Genomic DNA, 21,852 nt, shown 5'->3' with positions numbered 1-21,852 from the left:
GCAGAGCGCTGGGTATAGCACCCAGCCTCCGGCAGTCACAAGTGTTCACTACATTCCACGCCGCTGCTGCTCCACGGCGTTCGTCCTCCCGCCGTGTGCTCAGAGCACCACTTTCTCCGCACACCGATCCCTGAGGCTTTTGTCTATGCTTTGATGTTCGTGGATTTTGAAACCGCAGGCATGTATGCACAATATCATCTCCTCTTTGCTGAAGGGGATGGGAGCTACAGGCTTAAAAGGCCATCTTCACCCACGCCCCCTAGTGCGTTAGTTGTGCTTTTAATAGATGGATTAGAAATAGATTTAGATTGCAGCCAACCCCCTTCACAAAGCCGGTTTGTCGGTTGTCAAAGCTGTTCGAATAACCCATTCATTGAAACGTTTCAATAAGATAGTAGCAAAAATGTTCCCCAGAACATCTAGGAGGGCCATTGGCCGATAGTTTGATGAGACCATCATATCTCCCCTTTTGAAAATCAAGACAATTATGGCTTGTTTTCCAAGATGTTGGGATTTTCTACTATGATTTTCTGGAACAAAACCATACAAAAGTCAGCCATTCTTCTGGCGCCTCTCTCATCATAGCATTAGTTAGTCCATCTGGGCCTGGTGCACAGGAGCTGCTTGCTCTTTGGATTTTCGACAGGATCTCTTCCCTGTCTAATTCAATGTTCCATGAGTCGCCATTTGTGTCAACTAACGAGAGCTGTGTCGTAGATAAACTTTCAGTTTCCTGAAGTGTCGAACCCAGGTTTCTTCTGCGATGGGGTTTGCTTTGTGCGCTGTTTGCAATAATTCCAATTCATTTCGAATTTGCCATAAGCTTCTTTTTTTTGTGTGAGAGCTTGCAGAATACGCTCTGCGTCATTTTGGATAATTATCATTTTATGTTATTTTACCGAGTTCTTGTAAGTTTGTTTCCTTTTCCTTATCAATTCATCTTTGTTTATTAGTGTTTTTTCCCCTCAGATTCCGCAGGTCTTTTTACTCAGGAGTTTCTTTTGTGCTGCTACTTTACAGTCATACATATGAATTTGTTCTTGCTTTGGAAGGGAGCCTGTTGGTTTAAGTTTTTTAAAGGCTCAGAATGCTTTCACATAGTCTACTTCCTTGCCAGTGTTCCCTTCCCAGATTGACATGGCTCCGGTTAGATTTCCAGGCGATTTCTTCTGCCCACTACTTCTACTATGTGATTCCATCTCTTTCTATTTGGTTTCAGCAAGCTTTTGCATCGTAGAACCGGATTGTGGTCACTGAAATTGTTGTATATCAGATTCAAGGCTTGAATTTCTGGCAAATAATCCCTGGACACGAAGAAGTAGTCCTGTATGGCATAGAGGGTCCATTCCTCCAGGTGGGGAATCCCTTGATGCCTCCATTCATTTGCCCGTTTAGCATATGAAAGTCTCTGTTAGACGTTTGTTCAAGCCATTCCTTCCTTCTCTTGATCTTTAATGAGGTTTCAGCTTGATTACAGGTCAAGAACTCGATACTTAGATCTCCACAGATTACCACTTTCGGATTATTGATGGTACTATTTACTTTATCCATCCATTTTGTAACTATGTCCACAAAGAGGCGGCACTCTTCTGCTTCTGGGTTGCAGTAAAGGTTAAACAAGATCAACATGCCTGTGGGCTTTTTGGGGCCCACATCTAATTGCAGGATCACAATTTTAATGTATGGATTTGGATTGATGTGTTCAATTACAAGTAAGGCCCTGCCATTTTTAATGATCGCGACTAGCCCAGAAATAGGTCTTCCTCAAAGTCCTTTTTGTGCCTGGTTTAGATGAAGAATGCATCCATCCAACAAGGGTGTTTTCCGTGAGGTAGGACTCTTGTATGCACATTATATCAGTGGCTGTAATGGCGGGATCCAGGTTTTGAAAGAGATGTGAGAAGCCTTGGGTATTTCAAGATCCTATCAGGGCTTCAACTTTTTGCAGGGTTCGGCTCTATTCATGTTTATTTGGAACCAAAGCCGAGGCGAGCCATGCCCAAGATTCGTCCTCTTTTTTTAAGTTGACTTCTTTTGGATGGTGTGCCATCTTTCCATTATTATGTGGCATACTGTTTCCTGCAATAGTAATTTGTATCGGATTTTTGTTTGTTTTTGCATCCATCACAGCTCGTGGCTTTGAGTCCTCCAAGTCGGCAACGCGAACCGCTTTTGCCAGTGGACCTAGAATACAGATACCTTCTGTGTGGAAATCTGTAAACAAACTTGTTCTGGTTTCTTTTATAAGCAACTGCTCATTCTCTTTTCTGCTGACATCAAATCCCAATAGGCATAAACCATCACCAGTTTCCGAAAGCAAGGAGCTTAATGAGGAGGCACCCATGTGAAGATTGACTGTCATTTTTTGACTCCTCGACAAAGTCTACAATCTTTATATCATCACAATTACTCCGTTTTGGAATATGGTAGAGAATTTGATTGATTTAGAATCAAATTTGACGTCTGTTCTTAAGATTCATTCGATTTGGATGGTAGGGCCATGCATTTTCATTTGTTGGGCCTCGGTTTGTCCTTTCTCTGATCGTGTCACAGTATTTTGTTGTCGCTTATCGTCCTACCTAATTCTGTACAGTTAATTGCAGAGCGGTAATTCCGTGATTTTTTTAATTAGTTTCTCCATAAGGTCGGCTTTAGGTGAGCCGCTGCCCGTTAAAATTGTCCTCAAGTGCATATTTGGCTCTTGCTCCTTTATCCACTATTGTCAAAGAAGGAGAGTGCCACGAAACAGTTGGCTCTGTGAGGTCATGAGCAGAGTTTCTTGTGGGAAAAGGTGCAGTGGTAGGCATAGTCGAAACCTCTAACTGTTCCAAATCATCCTCCTCATAGACTGATAACTCTAATAGCATGTTGTCCTAATAGCATGTTGTCAACAGCCATCAACTCTGTGGCAGTTCTAGGTTGCGCTTGCGCATTTGATGTCGACAGAAGTATGGGTACTTCTGAATTTTCAATGGGTATAGTGATTTTGGTCTTGGTCCTTTCCTGGACCGGTGGAGGGCCCAAGAGAGCAGTTTTAAAGGCTTTGCAGCATACTCCCGGATCCACCCGATTTCATTTTCTTTGGGTTTCGCATATTTTTGTCTTTCTTGTTTGAGGCACCAGCTTCGCAATTGGGAGAGAGGCACCATGTGTTTGTGTTCAAAGGCGGAGAAAGGATTCAAACTCTCCGAGTTCTGATCGCTAGTACGAGTTTGATGAGCGAGGTGTCTCCTACGGCTTCCGGTTCTACTATAGATTCTTGAGCTGTGCTTGAATTGCTCATTGATAATATGATGTCTAGGGATTTATTCACAACTACAGTGTTTGAGACGAGGGGAGGGTTTTTACCGAGAGGCATTTCAACTGCGATTATCGGTTGCACCAGCATGATAAGTTCGCGAGACATTGAGTCCATGAGGTTCATTACTGGTCTATGTGTCAATCCCCTTGGACAATCAAGATCTTGGATGATTTGAGGTAAAGTTTTGTCAGCCTGTTGCATTGTAGTTTGTTTCATGGCCCATGCTGCGATTTCACGAACTGCCTCTAAGAACATCATTTTATCCGTCTTTGCATCTTGCATTGAGTCCAGAAGGGATTTGAGTATTACACCACCCATCTCTTTCTCTCTGGCCTTTTTCTCTTTCATAAATTCGATTAACGCTTCTACATAGATCAATGTTCAATTCATGAGAGCTAGTAGCGTAGTTTGGTCTCTTAAGTTATTGTTTAGGGACTCATACATCTTTAAATACGGTGCCAAGGCAATGTTGATTGATGACATATTCGCCTGTAGATGCATAGCCCAGTTTGGCTCACAATTTTTCAACATTGTTGAATTGGCTCGCTTCTCCGGCTCAAATGGTTTCTTTTGAGGGCCACTGATTTTTTTTCCTTTGACACGAAGTTGTCCCCAGAAGAGTCGCTTTCTGTTGAAGAGGAAAGTCACTTGTACTTTCTTTCCTTTGTTTGTTCTTATAATGTCTTCTTAGTTGAGAAATGCCAAATTTTTGGGAGACTATTGGTGACTGGGCCTCATTCAAAGGCTCCGACATCCAGGATAATCATGTTTTTTTTGTTGGAATGTCTTGCAGTAAATCTGTGTTGCTGTACAAGGCCTCATTTGATAGTTTCAAGGATTTCTCATTTGAATCGTTATTAGACTCAGGGTCAGTTGTGCAATATCTTTAGTAAATTGTACTGTCACAGTCAGGGCTTTTACCACTTCTTTGATGAATAGGGTGGCTTGAGGATGGTCATTTATACTTTCAAGATGCTTTTTTGCATCTGATTCAATGTGAGTCAGGAGCAGAGAAAGTATGCTCTGTCCACTGTCGACATAATCTAACTCCTGGCCTCCTAACCGAATCAGGGAGTTTTGCTCCTTATGATTTGGACAGACTGATAACTTTTAGAGCATTAACATCTTTGGGAGCACAGCCATCAGCACACATGCCTTCTGTGTTCCTAGATGTAGATTGTTGGTTTGGCCTTTCAGGTGGATCTTGAGGATTTCCCACTGATGTATTGGAAGATGCAAGAAATGACTCGGGTGGTATAGTTTGTGGTGCATCGTTTTGCATCCAGCAAAGGATTCCAGGCTAGGTCCCCTGGGGACTTAGGGGGGAGGGAGCATGTATGATCGCTCTAGAGGATTCACATTGAAGATTTGCATCGCACAAGATGCTCCCCAATAATAGCTCATTGGATGGGTCATTACAATTTGCAGTATTTAGTAGGCAATTACATTGCCTTCAGTACCATAGTGGTCTAAAAGCATGTATGCTTGTCAGGTGAAGTTGTTTACTGAGCCACTGCCTAGCATATTGAGACCGAGATGTGTAAAGGAAAAGAAAAAAGCCAGGTGGCGCTGGAGGGAACCACAGGCGCAGATAAATAGTAGAATACCTATGACTAGAGGCAAAATGGCCAAGAGGGCAGTTTCTAAGGACTCAGTAGATACTGCTTGCAGTTGGACTGAGGCTGTGCGAGGAGCTCACAATGTACTTGAGGGTTCCTTTAATGCAGGGAGGCTTGTTTGCCAATGTTCTAGTTTACCATCCTAAGACTAAAACCTAAAGCTTAACCCTGGTACTGCCCAGACCACCTGTTAGAGAGAGGACAAACACAAGGATTGACTGTGTAAAAGGAAAATGCAACAAGCTGCAGCTAACAGAATGTGGAAAGAAATAGGAGGGAACTAGTGGTGGTACAGGGCAGCCTGTAATCCATATGTCATACTTAGGGGCCCACATACACAGTGGCATCCCAAGACACCGCAGTTTAAAACAGCAGGGGTGGAAATAAGGTTGATGGAGGACTCCACGTCATGAGGGATAGCACACTTAAGCCATTGGCTAGGTTTTTAAACTTCGTTATACTACAGTCCATTGTATTAAATGGAAGTGACCCAACGCAACAACTCCCAGCAGACAATTGGTGGAAAAATGAAAACCCAGTACCTGGAGATAATGTCCCTTCTGACATTGAGTCATTGGCAACACTAGGATGAACAAACCTGCAATCCATTATCTTGGAGAAGCACAATGCCAAGTTTCTAGGTCAGCCAAAGAGTCTATAAATGTAGCATTGCTTAAATAGGCAAGTGAGTGGCAGAAAATAAATATAGACGTGTTTACATAGAGTGACATAGCTTACTAACAGTGCAAACTCAAATATAAAAAGTGGAATTAAATTATGAGCTCGCAGGTGGCGACATACAAAACAATAATTGAGTATAAAGAATATTTTGGATTAAACGGGATAACAGCAACAGAGTATGGACAGCGAACTAATTGTAGAAAGTCCAGGTGACATGCCGGGCGACACCCCATCAACAGTATGCTAGAGAGAAGGAACTGAGCTACCACCTTATTGTGTTAGTTAGTGGCCGTAGAAAAAAGGATGCTGAAATGCAGGCGAAGGAAAAAATGTCACATAATGCCCATTGCATATGTCCTGTAGATGCAACTTCGGGTAAACAAGAAAGCTTTATATTGGGATGAAGGTGGTGGGTATTTGAAAAGTTGCACTGTTTTTGGGATGTGCGAGTACGTTTGTGTAGCTTCTTACATTTATTGGGGATAGTGGATTTGTATCGGTATAGAAAACATGTAATTTGTTTTTAATTGATCCAAAAACACATGTATTGTCTGTGCTCCTTAATCTTGGTGTGTGTATTCTATGTTAAGAAAACAAAATGTAAAAAACTATATGTTGGTCACCTTTGCTGTGGTCCAGTTTATCAAGGGTTTTGGACCGTCAGAAACCCACGCCGTTACTATATCTTGCTCAAATTAGAGAGCCAATGAACTCCCCACAACTCCACACTCCAATCGTGTTGCTGCCGTACGGACACTTGTCGCTGTCGGCTTTCTACTATCTGGCCGTGTTCCATAGGGCTCAGCGCATACGCTACACTCGCCGGGCGCACGCGGCATAACTCTGGGAATGCATTCGAAGAACCATGCCCACCTCCATTGTTGCAATTACCAGTGCGCTGCCGCGGCGTGGTCAATGCGCAATACGAGCTCCGTGCTGTTGTTGCAGTGTGGCTAGTATTGGATCTGAGCTCCTCTTGTTGCTCTCCTCCCTGTCAGCTGATGGTGCCTCTTCACTCATTGTAGTGGCGGATGTATCTGCAGTAAAAACCACATTTACTCACAGCCTGCCATTCCTATCCGACCTCCTCTGGCCTCCCGGTCCCCGGTTCAGCCCACACCCAGCTGCATCGCGCCGCGCCGCCCCGCCTCTCCTTACCCCCTCCTCCCATGAAAAGTAGTCCTTTGTTTACATGCAGTGCCTTACTCCGCGGAGGGGGCGGGCGGTGCTACGTCCCACCAGCTGTTTCCCGCCTTGAAGCAGACATCTGATCAGCTGCAAACACACGGGGAGAACTAGCGAGCGCCGGGTAGCCGCCCCCTTCTGCACGCGGCCTGCTTTGCCCCCCATCACATTGGGGTGTTTGCTGCGCACTTTACCAGGCATGGAGTACTTCATGGTGCCGGCCCAGAAGGTGTCCTCGTTGCAGCACTTCAGGAAGACGGAGAAAGAGGTCATCGGAGGCCTGTGCAGGTGCGCAAGAGGCCCCCTTGTTGCTATCTTTACAGCCGCCCCCCTTCTGCTTGGACGCGCGCGGCGCAGCAGCAGAGCCCCCCGCCATTCACTTGCCCCTGCTGTGCATGGAGCTGGTGCATGTGTAATTGCGCCGAGCGGGAGCTGCAGGTGGTAGCCAACACGAGGTATTGTGTGCTGCCGTACCATGCAGTCACGGCCACGCTTCGTCCAGGCGCAGTGCCGTGGGGGTGGGAGTCTAGGTGGAACGTGCGGGAAGTGCCTGTTGGGACGCCGCGGAGCCCGCTTGGATGCCCCGCAGCGCCGGGGTGCCGTCTGCAAACAGACCCACGTGCTGCGGCTCCTGCAGGCAGCCCGGCCATGCTTTCTACTGCAGCGCACCCCGCCCCGCCTCTTTTTGCTGCAACAGCCAGAGCTTCTGCACGGGGAGGGGGGGGTATTCTCAGCTGACCACCCTCCTTTACTCCCCTCGCACATGGTTACGCCCCCCCCCGCTTGTCGAAAATGTAATGGCTAGTATCCCATCATGTTTCGTTTTAGTAACCTCGTGGCCGGTGTTGGCGTATTTGAGGGCTGTGTGGCGAGTGAGAGTAATTGAATCATTGGTGGTTCTGAGCGTTTGGGGGCTGTTTTAAAATGGACCATTCTGTAATTTTTTTGTATGTGTGGAAGGGGGTGTGTTACCAGCTGGGCCTGGCGGTGACTCTGCAGCCTCCTGGGAGGCAGAGGGGCTGCCGGGGGTTGTAGTCTAAAAAGGCGAACTCTGGGAATTGTAGGTCCGTCTTCACCACGCGTTCGACGATACACAAAGCGAAAGCTTCAACGAGTGGTAGAATGACTCTGGGGTGTCAAAGTCCATAGCCCTACCACACGTCACAGAACTGGTACCCCACTCGGTGTGCTCGTTTTTTCGTCGAGATGGCGGTGGCACTGTTTGGTCCTCTCCTGTTGCCACCTCGTGCATTTGAATTGCTCGTATGAGGCAGGCAAAGCGTGCGTTTCGGTGCCGGAAAACCCCAGTGGCAACTTTGAACGGTTGCAAGCTCCGCCTCTCTGGAGCCCGTGCCGCTCTAGTGTCTTCACACGCGGCCGTGGCCCGTGCCGACTGCTGAGCACGTGGCCCCGTCCTAATCCACTTCCGAGGCCTGCACACCTGAGCAAACGCTGTAAATGCCCCTATGGGCCAGCTTCCTTTTTTCTTTACGCCGCTTGAAATACGTGTGGCCGATTGGCTTAAAGGGGGAAGTATACAAAAAGCACCACTTAATGAGCGCGATTGAGTTGAGTCTACGGTATTACCATTATACCCCATTTTAAATAAAAAAAATTGCTCTTGGAAGTGACATATGTACCCTGTGTTTTTCACCACCGTAAAATACAAACGGGAGGCTTTTATAAATGTCCCTTTCTCTACCAGCACTTCCGACGTTATTTCCAGCTTCCGTAAACTACAGGTACACATTTATCCTCACCAAATCTAAACGGACATTATTTTGTTAACCATTTGCACCGATCTTAATAGCTGTGAAAGTACTCTTCAGCTATGTCCTACAAGTGCTCATATTTTTTCTTATAGGCTAATTGCGTGGTTTTATTTATAATACATTAACCTGTTCGGTGCTGTTTCACATCGCCTGTATTTTCTTCCTGGTTGTATAATTTTCCTTACGTTTGGGGAAGGGTGGCAACCACTTCTTCCTCAATCCACTGTGTTCTGTCTGTTATTGATTGCATGTTACTTGTTTTGGCTCCTCTTTGGTCCCTGAAAATGGTATTTTGGACACTTTTAGCGGAAGAGGAGCGGAGGGGGGGGGGGGTAGGTGGGTGTGCTTTACTTGTTTTTGTATGCAATTTGGAAGTACTTGGGTACTGTGTGCAGGTCTGTTTCTATCGGCTCGAGTCGACCTGAGAAAACTATTCAGACAGGAGCCTCGTGTTCCCGTAGTGCGAGGATGCATTGTGTGTGACACTGATATGCAAGTTGCAATAGGGGCTTTTGGGCCATCAGGGAGGGAGGCTTCCGAGGAGTCACGCGCATTATAAATGATGTATAATCCGTGGGAGAAGGTGATCATTTTTGCTTAACGTAATGGCATTTTATAATGCTCCAGACACCACTGCAGTGGAATGGCGCCAAGCCTTGCCCGGAAAATACATTGTACAGTTGTCTGCGGAGCAATGGGAAAAGCCATCATTGGGGAAGGGGAGCAGAGTAAAACAAACTTCACATATTTGTAAGAGAGTGAGGAAGGTAGGGCTGGGTTTTTTGATGGCTTGAAGTGGTATCAGAAGAGCCATCTAAGCATACAGCTGGGTGTGGTTAAGACCTGCTGCTTTCCAGAATGAGTGTGTTACCAGTGATGGCAGTTTCTAGTACTTTAAAGTACTGGAATCGCCTATGGATTGCATGATTTGACTTTAGATGTGGCCAGCGCACCCTTGAAGTATGGATACTTGTTTGTCTGTTGGCTTGTTACCTTAACCTTCGATATTTGAATGGAACTTTGACAATGTTTTTAGATCAATTGTAGATCACACTATTGCTTGAAGACCCCTAATGAAGAGAATTTTTCTCAAAATGCATTTGGCCACCCTATGAATAAAAAATCATGTTTTATGATTAACCAATTCGCAAAAGAATAATTATATGCATATGACATGTTTAATCGTAGGAGGAATAGGCAGCCTAATTTGTAACAGTATTTAGAACAAACCAGGACTAACTCTAAATGCTTCTTTAGAAATGTTGACATTTTTTGCTTTTTCATAGAGGGCAGGGGATGGGAGTTCCCCCAACATTTGGGAACCCTTTTTTGTTCTCATATTGGTACCTTAACATCCCAGAAGCGTAGACATGGAAAATCTGCATTGCTCCCCCAACTCTGAAATGATGACGCCCAGCATACATTGTGTGCAAGGTGAATGCAGTGTTTCAGAGTGGATGAAGACTAGGTTGTATATACTACAGAAACTACTGCTTGGGGAACAAGGGGATAGAACATAGTGTTCCACCCATCTAACTGCCACATAAGATGCAAACATATAATTTAGTCCATTATTTATTGCCCATTATGCTTTAAATTTTGTATAGTATCCTAATGTTTATTTCTAGATTCAACCAAACAGTTAAATTGTTATATGTGGATTTGTTCATTATCGGCTGGCATGGGAAGCCAAAGGTAGCTCTTGGTAGCAGTTGATATCAACCTTCTAGCTTAGAAGCAGGAGCTAAATAGCTCCCTTCTCCTTTCAAACCCTGCACTATCCCTCAATGAAATCACTGCATCGCTTCATGCTTTGGTCCAGGAAGGGGAATGGTGAAATTTAATGTTGAAACGGGCCAAAAACGATATGAGAATGTGTTTCATGCAATTCGTAAGAGTGATGGTCATATTACCTATGTACCACAGGAAATGAGCACAACATTTAGACAATTTTGAGAATCTGTACAGTGAAACTCAGACGGACGATTCTGCCGAGATTGATGAATTCTTGAATAGTCAACCATTGGAGAGTGTAACAGAGGGTGAAATGGCTATTTTGGAGGCAGAAATAACTGTTAACGAAATCAGGCTGTGTATCAATTGAACTTCAGGAAGTGTCATGGGCCGGATGGTTTTCCTGCTGAATTTTACAATGGGAGTTTTAAAACCTGTGAATACCTTCATACAAAGCAGGTGTAAAGGTAGGCTCCCACTCGCGCCAAGACACAGTATGATATCAATTTTATTGAAACCAGAGAGGCCACCCGTGGGTCCAGGCAGGTATAGACCTATAAAAACTTATTTCAAAGGTGCAGGCAGGCAAGAGAAAGTCTTGTTGAAATTGATGCATAAGAATCAGGTGGGCTTCATTAAAGTAAGAGTATTTGTGACAAATGTGCGGAATCGCCTATTAATAATGTTGGAAGCGAACAAGCAAAAGGTGGGTTTGGCTGTCCTGTCCTTGGATGCAGAGAAGGAATTAGACAGAGGTTGTTGGACATTGGAGAGGATGAATTTTGGAGCAGAATCCCTGAGCTGGGTAAGATTGCTAAACACAAACCCAATGGCTGAAGTATTAACAAAGGGAATGATATGATCCAAGTTTGAATTGTTACGAGGAATGCTCCATGGTTGCCCACTGTCACTAATGCTATTTGTTGTTTCCTTGGAACTGATAGCTGTGGCTATCAGATCAGAGACTGGAATAAAGGGTAGGGTATCAACTTTCATGGAATGTCGCAGAAGCTATGGCTTTTTGCAGATGTTATTCTTTTGGTTTTTCAGGAATTGACATTGGTTCGGATACTGATGGATCTTATTGAGAAATGTATCTTGAATTACAAAATCGATTGGTTAAAATCTGAGACACTGCCATGCACAACGTTGTGTAATAAATTGGAGTTGGAAAATCTAGGCTTACAATGGTGCCCTTTGAGGATGCCATATCGCAAGATATGGCTTACAAGAGACATATAAAAAGACATGATGTATGTGTACATGAAACTAATAATGGGTAAGATATCGGCAGGCTTTGTGCTTCGGGATTGTGTGAAGTAGTCGATAGGTGGAAAAGTGAATGCAATAAAAGACAGTAGCAGCGCCAAAGCTTACTTGTGTGATGAGCATGATTCCCCTTAATCTAAGGAAATTTTTATTGAAACAGCTAGCTAGTATGATTCAATCGTGTTTATGGGAGAATAAAAAACTGAGATTAAAACTGGAAACTTCAGCTTCATAGTGAAAGAGGGGGATTGAATGTTCCGAACTTTGCCAAATATCATCAAGCATTTGTCTAGGCACTTTTCTTAACTGAACCATAAGATGAATGGGCTATAGCTGACACAAGTATGGTTGGCTCATTCAATCCATTGGCCTTACTTTTGCGCAGAAGCATGGCTTGAGGAGAATATGGTTTTGACATTGGACATGGACACAGGCTTAATGGGTTCGTTGTCAATTTGGCTGAATCCAGTTATAAGAGTAAACAACGGCCAAAATGGTTCCTGGAGGGTGTTAATGTGATTAGTGACATTTTTAAATATGGGTCTTGACTTTTGCATCCAGAATTGAAAATAAAATATGGTTTTAAACTATTGCACTTTTGGGGAGTATCGAATACTAAGAGCTATTTCATTGGCAGCTCTGGAAGGTGCAGATTTAAAGGTTCTTCTTTAAAGCCAAGTGGACCAGGATCATATAGCGTCCAGGCTATATAAACTTCTAAGCAAACGGACAAGTGGAAATGAAAAACATTAATTCTTAGTCAGTGCCTTGCAAATGAAACGTCGTCCCCCAGTTGGGAGGCTCTGTGTAAAACATATTCCAAAGATTTCAATGAATCGGACCTTTTCTGGACACCAGAACGTTTATACAAACAAGGCGTGAGCTTGACTGACTCTTGCTCGGGGATGTGGTCCCTCAAAAGGTACTCTTGAACATATGCAGTGGGACTGCTGCAGGCTGGCAACATTTTGGAACAGGATTACAGATATGATGAACAGGGTTCTAGGAGAGGTATGCTTTTTTTTTGTGTGCCTGATTTTGGGCGAAGACACGCGAGCAAGCGGATTTGTTGTCTCATCAAGTGACTTGGATTCTGAAATTCTATGGTGGCCGAAAAGAATAATCTTAAACGACACAAGTGATTTCTTTCGAAAGATGCATGGTTAGATGAAACATGCTCGATCTGTAATGTTGAGAGATTGTAATGAACTTGCAGAAAAAACTTTTTGATAAAATATGGAGCACATTTTTGATTTTCAAATCCAAATGAACTGATGCATAGATTGAGGAGCTTGTGGAATCCGAACAAAAATTTCGAATTAGATATGTTTACTTGAAGGTATTTAGTATAATTGGAATGATGTTCTCTGTAGAGTGTATTATTTTTTATATATATATCTATATTTCTAAATTTTTTTTTTTTTTTTTTTAGGGGGGGTTCTGAATTTTATAGTGAGGTAAATCTCTGGCTTAGTATGTTTATGGAAGATTATTGTTGATATGTTATTGTGTGTGTCAGATATGAAAAAAAGGGAGTGGGTATAGAAGCCATAAAATGCAGTCTGCTTTGGAAGGTAGCATATGAGAAAATCCAATTGATGCCAGGTCGCACACAGGAGCAATTTACATTTTCATGATTCTGTGCCCAAAATTTAGACTACAATTTTAAACTGAAAACCTTTAGTTGTGGTGCATATAACCATCTCCTAACCTAGAACCCATTGAAAACGTTTTTTCCCCTTCTGAATAGCTAAAGGGGACAATGCGCGTCTTGGAAGCAAGACTATGCTGAGCAGCATAGGTTCGATACCTGGTTTTGCGCTTAGAGGCTAGACTCTGCATGCAGTGCAATACAAAAGCCTAATTTTAATGTAAAAAATAATGTGGTTTTCAGTTTCTGTTCTCTGGTCCGGGCGGGAAGCATGGAATGTGATACAAGGGCTTTCCTAGAAAACTACCTGAGCCATAGCGCATAGTCTTTATCTGCCCTTTAGCTTCGCTTTGAGCACCCTTGTTTTGATGTGCTGAAAACGCCCATGGCCAAGCTGGTGTTTGGGTGTGCCTGGATATGGAGGAGGTTGCAAGTGAGACGAGCATCCCCTGATTAGGCCATTGTAATATTTGGAGAGGTGTGGTGTGTATTTTGGGAGGGGGTGTTCAATTGCTGAGTGTGGGTTGCTTAGTTGGTATGAACCAAGTGTTGTAAAGTAGAATTTGTGTTGGTGTGGAGAGTGGTGACCCTGATGGACATGTGGGCTTTTTAACTAGTGTCAGTTACCATGCTGACCTCTTGCACGTTCCTCCTGTGCTTAATCTGTGGCATGTACCCCCACCTCCCCACCCCCTCTCACAATATTTTGGCCATACCAGTCCCTTTGGAGTATACAAACACTATTACCCCACTTGTGGGTAGTGGTGTATCTCGGTTATGGAAAGTGTAAGGAAGTCCTAGAGCACCCTGGAGTTTTCTGGTAGTGCAGACCGCACAGCAACTGGTCATAAACTGGTCAACACACTAGGCAGACTTCCTGGATTAGACAGTGGTGGGTACCAAGGGAGTGGAGTATATATTAGTGGTGATAATACCTTGGAGTAGGCCAGCAACGTATGAGAACAGTGACGTGAGATAACCGCAGCATGGTTATCACACAGTGGTGGGATTACCTTAACGGGTAGCACAGTGAAGTAAACTGCTCTGCCAAAATAATTGTGGTCTGTGAAATTCTTAGCGCCGCTTTAAGCTATATATGCTAAATGCACCGGAAGTCCCCTAGGTGTACTTATTGCAGAGGCATGGTAGTACAAAGGTATCTCTCTTTTTATTTTATTTTTTTTACTTTTTTTAAACAATTTGGCGATATCTTTTGCTCTACATTACCCGTGGGAGATTTGTCTGAGTATTTTGCTGCTTGGGTTGGTATGGCCTTTGTAAGCAATGCATTACCTTGGCTATGATGGGATTTGAATTCCTTCTACCTCGTGTGGGAGGTCTGCTGCATGATGTTGGGGCTGTTTTCAAGTGGCACAGTTGAGACCGGCAAGGGCTGTCCCAGCTGTAGAGTGGGGGTAGAAGAAAGGTTTGGATGACTGTTCTGAAAAGTGTTGTGCAGAAGAAGGATGCGACTATAGAGAGCTGGTTTATGGCTGCCTGGATTTTCTTACCACTGTGTCTGGAATAAGAGGTTATTATTGGTGACAAATCAGTGTAGGTATTTTTTGATTCAGGCGGAGTACTGAAGTGAATGTCTACAGTCTTTCTTGCCAGCCGAAGTCTGGACTCGGGCTTCCTCATTGTCGGTGGGATCCAGTTTTTCGCGTTGGGTGCTTGACACATTGGCTTAGGTGAAGGCAAGGCTTTACCTCTTGAGAAACTGCTTTAACGATATTGACCTCATGAGACAGGTGGGTGTCGTTGGTGTATGTTGAAGTTGCTAGCCTCTGCTTACTCCCCCTCTTCATCTAGTCGTTGCAGATGATTGGGGATAGAGTAGCTCAATTTGGACTCATCTGCTGAATCTGTGAGTTTGAGGTAGACCAGTGCAAGTCAGCCATAAAACCCCTGTTTGCAAGGCAGAGATTCGAAGGCTGCCAAAAAGTTCAACTGGCCTATAGCTAGGAGTCCCTCTTTGTTGAGTGTCGCCGATTCTGATGGTGGCTGTTTCAGTGCTGTACCATTGTCAAAAGCTGAACTTGTAATCTTTGAGTAGTTTGATGGGTGAACCTCTGCTGTAGCTGAATGGTTATTGGTCTGGTGTTTTATATATGTATATATTTTTTTGATTTAAGTCCCTTATGAAAAGGTTGGTGAGTGATTGGATGGTGTTTTACAAGGTCGAGGGTGGGTTTCTGCAATCGTGCATGTGTCCGTTGGACTTCAGTGTCTGGAATATGAAATGAAGAGTAGTGGGATGCTTTCGTGAAGATTACGATAGTTGTAGAAACATGCACATGTAGGATATGATCTTGTGTGCTAGTCTTTTTTTCTTTTTTTTTTTTATTTACCTGGCAGTGTTGTGGAGTAATGGGAGGGGGTGTCTGATATATTATAGTTTATTTATATAGCGCCTATACACAATGTGTTTAAAAATACAATGACATTCCTACAGACCATTAACACTAAGGATGTGAAATTAACTATCGTACTTGGCCTGATGACATTTTAGATAGTGCTGGAGGGGGGGGGAAACAAGGGGAGGGGGGTAGGAGACGGACGAGGTTGCTATGATGATTGGTTATTTATAACGCGCTTAATACCCAGACGTTTCTAATCGTGAACCTGGGGATTGAACCCGTGCCGCTCTATCTTGCTTCCAAGGTGAGCACGCTGCACCTGAACTATCCTCCCGAGACAATCATACTAGGTCCAGGGACAATTCTGATGGAGTAAGTGCATAGTAGTAAGCGGAGGAGGGGGGGGGGGGAGAGGGAAGGAAGAGGAGGAGAGAACTGGGAGTAAGCAGTCAAAAAGAGTGGAGAAGCAAGAGGGGAGAGTGAAATACAATTGCAGAAGTCAACAGTAACACACATGAGAAAGGGTGATGCACCGAGAATCAATGAAGTCCCTAAAAGTCAAACCCAGCCTTGGCCACAAGACGGTGATAGTGAAACCAGAATGTATCAGGACAGACTCCTACAGAAATAGGCTGGAGGGAGTTCAAGGGGGAGCAGGGTAGAAGAATCGAGCAAAACGGGCAACACCTGTGTGGGAGGAGGGGGGGGGCACAAGGTAACATCATATGGGGGACCAGAGGGGTGGAGATGGCCTGTGGGGACAGAGGGAGTAAACACATGTTGGTGCATACTTACCTGCTGTCTGAGCAGGGGTTCGGGCTCTGGATCCTCCTGGTCCAAACAAGAACTGCCCATTTCTTTTCTGCCCTTCCCTTCGGATACCCGGGTGAGAGATGCCCTTGATCTAAGAGTTGCAAGCAGGAAGAAAAAGGCAGGGCTAAGAAGGTGGGTGGTGTTTGTGACCTAGATCACTTGCACCTGCTACCCATCTGCAAAGGAAAAGAGGCTGGAGGGCTCCTTAAGTAGGGGGAAAAGAGCAGTAACCAGGAAGGCACCAGATGGGCTGGGCGATCATGCTGTTGCAGTGTTCCATAATCTTGTCTTTTAAAGCACGGATGGCGTTGCACTTTTGACTAATTGTTTAGACTGTGATTTATGCTGCGTTTGATGGCTTTGGTTTCTTTGCTCTAGTTGTGGTGGATGGTTTTCTATTGGAGTTGACTTCAGGTTGTGCAGCTGGTTTATGGATGGTGATGCTTACCAGTAGTGGTGGTGGGTCTGGTTAAATGAGCATGCTTATTGAAACCTACTGAGCCTGAGCGGAATCACTGGGTTTGTACAATATTGCATAACAATACTACATGCACAATAGAATAGTGTCTTGAGAACTCTGTAGTGCATTGAAGCGATTTCAGGGCAAACGCATCTGCTAATAACCTGTGGTCTTGTTTTCATGATCACACAAGTTACTTATGGCAGCCTCAGCATCTTTCAATCCATAGTAAATCTCAAGTGAGTTTCAGGCGTCGCATGAACCCAAGTGTATGAAAACCTAGTGGATGCTTTGTGGCGATAGTAACTCCATGGGAATGGAGGTTGCTGGACTAATTTGGGGTTGGGTCTTGAGTTCATAAAGACTGCCTGCGTTTGTGTGGTTTTACTTTTCTATTTATTCCCCCTCAAGTGACAGATGTGTTGAATTCTGTAACCTGTGGGAAGAATGGCGTCTGATGATGGGCGTGGGATAAGTGTCTGTGAAATGTGTTTTCTGCACATTGGCTGTTGTGCAATACTGCTTAAGTATTACATTTTTGTATGGTGCGTCTATTGGATTCTATCAGCTCCTAAACGCTGTAGTAGCAGTTTTGGTACTATTTAAATTAACTTCCGAAGTATAAAGTTCCCTTCATTCTGGGGTTCTAACATCTGGTTAAACACCTATTATTAAATGAAAGCTTAGCTACATGAGCTCAAAAGCCTATAGACAGTTTCTGCTCCGGTTTGAACGTTCTTTGTTTCGGTCAATAAGAGCTACTGGTGCTATTGATGATTTCATCACCATTCCCAGGTCTGTAAGCTGTACTGCTCGGTGAGGGTTGCCAGGCCTTCTGTTTAAGGTTGGAGACCAACACTGACTCGTGTTTCCACACTTGCTGGACCTAGAAAGTGGGTAAGACAACTTTGGTTGTCTGTGTGCCTGTTGGCACATTCTACCATATCGCTCTGGCAGGTTGGAGCATGGGCACAACACCATTGGGTTTCAGCCCTGTCAATTTAGGGCCATTCCTTGAGGGACCTGCTGAACTTCAGAGCCACCATGAGCAGGACAAAATGCAGATGAACAATGTCTGTCTGCAGTGAATTTGTTTCATACATTTTAAATTCAAAGTCCATGTTAGAGTTACATGACTAATTGCATGTCCCCTATATAGCTCCCCACCACAATTCTAGCTAAGAAAAACGAAGAATTCTCAAAATCTTTTATTTAAAGTCCACTTCAAACAAAGGTGGTCTCCAGCGTGATATGAAGGAAATCACTATGATGTTAGAGGCTCATAAACAATTGGTCAGTATTTAGAGATTTTACCTGCCTACAAAAAGCTCCGTAATAACAATTCACACACCCATTTCTATACTCCTACATATGTATTGTATTCTATAAGATGCTGGGCATTCTAAACACTTCTATTGCTCGTCATTGTCAACTTCTCAAAAGCATTTCAACATGAGACATAATGTTGTAATTTAATTGAATCAAAATACAGTCTTCATTATCCCCAATGACACCCGTTTACAGATGAAAATGGTTTCTCTACATGTGGTGAAAGGAATTTTGCATGTCTGTGCAGATTTCAATATACTATTAATTTTTGCCTTCGGCTCTACAATGAGATGGGAATATAATATTCTCCAGTAAGCTGTACCATGCTAAAGCACCCTTCCATTTCACATTACAAATGGGTCTGCCTGGGAATTTCAAGACAAGTTACGGGACTTCAGGAGTTTAACACTTGCATTCTTTTTTGTGAATCAGATCAATTCTCTGTACTAATTTCCGTTGCACAAACTAACTTATGACCAAGCGCCCAACCAGCTGCAAATGTACATTATATATCATTGGGTAATAATATTTCATGAGCCTGAGTTATTCTAGATTGTCATGAGCCAAGGATTCTATTTTAAGTTGGTATAATTCTGAAATCGGCATTCTATTCATACAAAATGCTGTCTGTTTTAAATTATTGACTTTTTTTTCATTATTAATCTCACAATTCTGTGTGTGGCCATCTTATTTTCAACTCTTGCCAATCTCCTCTGACTTGGGTTTAGCTTCCACAATTCATGATGCAGAAGGGAGGGTTAAACTGGCTCCTAAACTAAGTTTTATTTTTTTCATGCTGTAACTTTGGATGTGATTGTGCAAGTTTAATACAATATTATATTCTGTAGATTAGAACATGCAATTTGAAGACTAGCACACACAAGGACAAAATGGGCTCTCTTGCCCCCTCAGTCGCTGATCTCTGCAACCACTCCTTCACCACTGGATCTTCTCCTCCCTCCAGCATTCCTTCTGCATCCCCTCCTTTAAAAAACAAAAAATAAATAAAAATCAGCAGACCCTACCTGCCCAGCCAACTACCACCCCTTTTTCCATCACCGCCTTCCTGGGGAAACTTCTCGAGGTTGGCATTCCCCCAACTCCTCTCACACTGAATTTGTGGGTGGTCTCCACGACCATCAATCTGGATTCCGAGCATCCTGAGGGCACAGAAACTGCTCTTCTGAACACAGTGAACTGCTTGCAATTTCTGGATTCCAACTCCCCAGCTGTCCTCCTCTCTCCTCTGCCTTTGACACAGTCAACCATTCCATCCTCATACAAAGGCTCCGACACCCTAGGTATCTCGCAACGGGCACTGGATTGGCTGACCAACTAACCGCTCTTCCCTAGTCATCTTGGGCACCTTCTCCTATCACACTTCCTTCTCCACATGTGGTGTCCTCCAGGATTCTAGCCTCTCCCCTTGGCTCTTTAGGAGTGGCAGCTGTGTAAGGTAGATGTTAGTCTTCCTTCTCTCCCAACTTCCAGTGTTATGCAGATGATGCACAACTCTTTTTTAAACTTCCTGCTGACCCTCTTGTACTTTCCATCATCTCTGACTGCTTATCTTCCATCCAGGCATGGTGCACTTCCAATGATCTGCCTCAATGCAAACAAAACTTGAGATCCTGTTCCGCCTTCTTCCCTTCACTCTGGCCTCACCCCCCCCCCCGCTGCTCCTTCTGAAGCCAGAAACCTTGGAGTCCTCGCTCCTTTCCCTCCTCCTACTCAGGACATTGCCAAGAAATCCCACTTTCAGCTGTTCCGTCTTAAAGGAATTCTAATTCTATCTTGTCTCACTTTCCCTCAGAAGCTCAATGTTGCCCGAGCCCAGCTCCTCTCCATGCTTCACTATTGCAATAGCCTCCTCCTGAATCTACCTTATTCCACTCTGCAACCCCCTCCAGCTTATCCAGCATAGGGCAGTAAGACATCCCTAGCCTCAAGCCCAGGGACCGCATCTATCCTACCCAAAACATCTTCACTGGCTCTCGGGTTGCTTCACAAATTAAATTCAGATCCCTCTGTATTCTTGCCCAAGGCTCGGGGGGCCTGGGACCACGCTATCTGCCATTCTCTTACTAAATATTCCCCTTTAGACACCAATTCTGTGTCTGAAGCCTTCCGCTAAACCGAGGGCAGGAGGTCGATAGCTTTCATCAGCTGGCTCTTTGCTATGGACCAGCCTCCCTCTGCGTCTGGAGCAGGACTTTCCTAAAATTCCACAAGCTCCTCAAAATTCCACAAGCTCCTCAAAATTCCACAAGCTCCTCAAGACCTTTCTCTTTACCTCTTTCCCCCCCCCCTTCTCTCGTCTGCTAATCTCAGTTGCTTAGATTGGGTACCAGGGCCCTTATGCATCCTCAGGGCCCTGACCACCTACACTCAATCGGCCCAGCTTCTGTCTATCCTCAGCACTTGCCTCAGCCCTGGAGTCCTATGTCCTGGAGGTTCGCACTTATATTGCACTTCATCTGTTCACCCAAGAGCACCCCAGCACCTACCCGCACTGCCCACTCCCTCCTGCACTTGCACATTCTGAATACTCAGAAGGCATAGTAGGTCTGTCTTTTTCTCCCCTCCCTGTACTTAATTTTTTGTCTCATTCTCCTGTCCCCTCCCTGTTGCCCTGTGGGCACTTTGAAACAGAATTGACTTGCTGTATAAGTGCCAAACAAGCAATAATAAATGGATAAATAAAATAAAGACTCCTATTGTCCCTGTAAGATGTGTATTTGCAGAGATGAGAAAAGTAGGAAAAACTATCATCATGCACCAGACGATTTTTATATTGGTTACAAGATAAATCTTTCTAATGCATTATTTTACGTTTGTAGTACCTTACATGATGGAGATATGAATTTTCATATTACATTTTTGGGGTTGAAAACACGTGTACATTTCCTGTTCCATTTATACGTAAAGAAATGCTGACTTTGGCCAAGAGAGGTTACTGTTACGTTCTTCATGTTGGTACATGTATATGGCAGTTTTGCTCGTTAACGGAAATCCCAAGACTTTTAATTTTGGATTTATTGTGTATTTTTTTTATTTATTTTTTCGAGGTGATGCATGTGACGGGTGTCATTGTACTTTGTTTGTTAGCTAGTATCTGGCAATGTTTGAGGCCAGAGCTTGCAACTAGTTTGAACACAATGAATTGGGCCCTTACTGTGGCATATCTTGTGATGTAGCTGCAGTGAGGTGGATCGTAAGTCAACTTCAACTACACGTACTATCGTCTAATTAATACACAGCTTTCCATCTTACAAAAGTGTGAACCAATTCAATACTTTTTACATCTTCTCATTTTGAGTTAAAAGTGTTTTTCAAAGTGAAGCAAACTGCATGGGGAAAATACAATGGAACTTTGAATACTGTTTATTTATGGCCCGTAACCATATCTTCTGCTAACATTATTGAACAGTGGTAAAATCCTGGAATTGTTCTTTCATATTTATAAATCTAAATCCATGTTCTTGAGGCATGCTAAATTCTTTTGGTTGTGGCAAACACTTTTCTTTGTCTTTCATGTGGCACAGCGTTGACTTGCCTGTGCATTTTTATGTATGTCCTTACATTCTGATCAGACAATAGTTGAAGAAATTCACTATTTACGTTTGTGTCCTGCATGAAATCTGGCTGTTTTTGCACTTTTATTTGTTGAAAGTTCTC

General features: G+C 43.9%; 1 protein-coding gene across 7 annotated transcripts in view; it reads left to right on the top strand.

Moving 5' to 3' along the window:
- The first annotated feature begins 6,650 nt into the window (after positions 1-6,650).
- TFAP4 (transcription factor AP-4) overlaps positions 6,651-21,852 on the top strand; it is a 101,072-nt gene continuing 85,870 nt past the window's right edge. The window contains exon 1 of one of the 7 annotated variants that reach the window (XM_069646839.1): positions 6,651-7,074. In XM_069646839.1, coding sequence (XP_069502940.1) covers positions 6,986-7,074 — 89 coding nt within the window. In that variant the 5' untranslated portion in view covers positions 6,651-6,985. The other 6 variants (XM_069646834.1, XM_069646836.1, XM_069646832.1 and 3 more) reach the window with 6 other exon arrangements.

The sequence above is a fragment of the Ambystoma mexicanum genome, chromosome 2q, assembly GCF_040938575.1.
Source record: "Ambystoma mexicanum isolate Mex_15411 chromosome 2q, UKY_AmexF1_1, whole genome shotgun sequence".
In the NCBI taxonomy this organism is placed as follows: Eukaryota; Metazoa; Chordata; class Amphibia; order Caudata; family Ambystomatidae; genus Ambystoma; species Ambystoma mexicanum.
The sequence above is the reverse complement of the archived record's forward strand: the minus strand, read 5'-3'. Positions and strand labels throughout refer to the sequence as shown.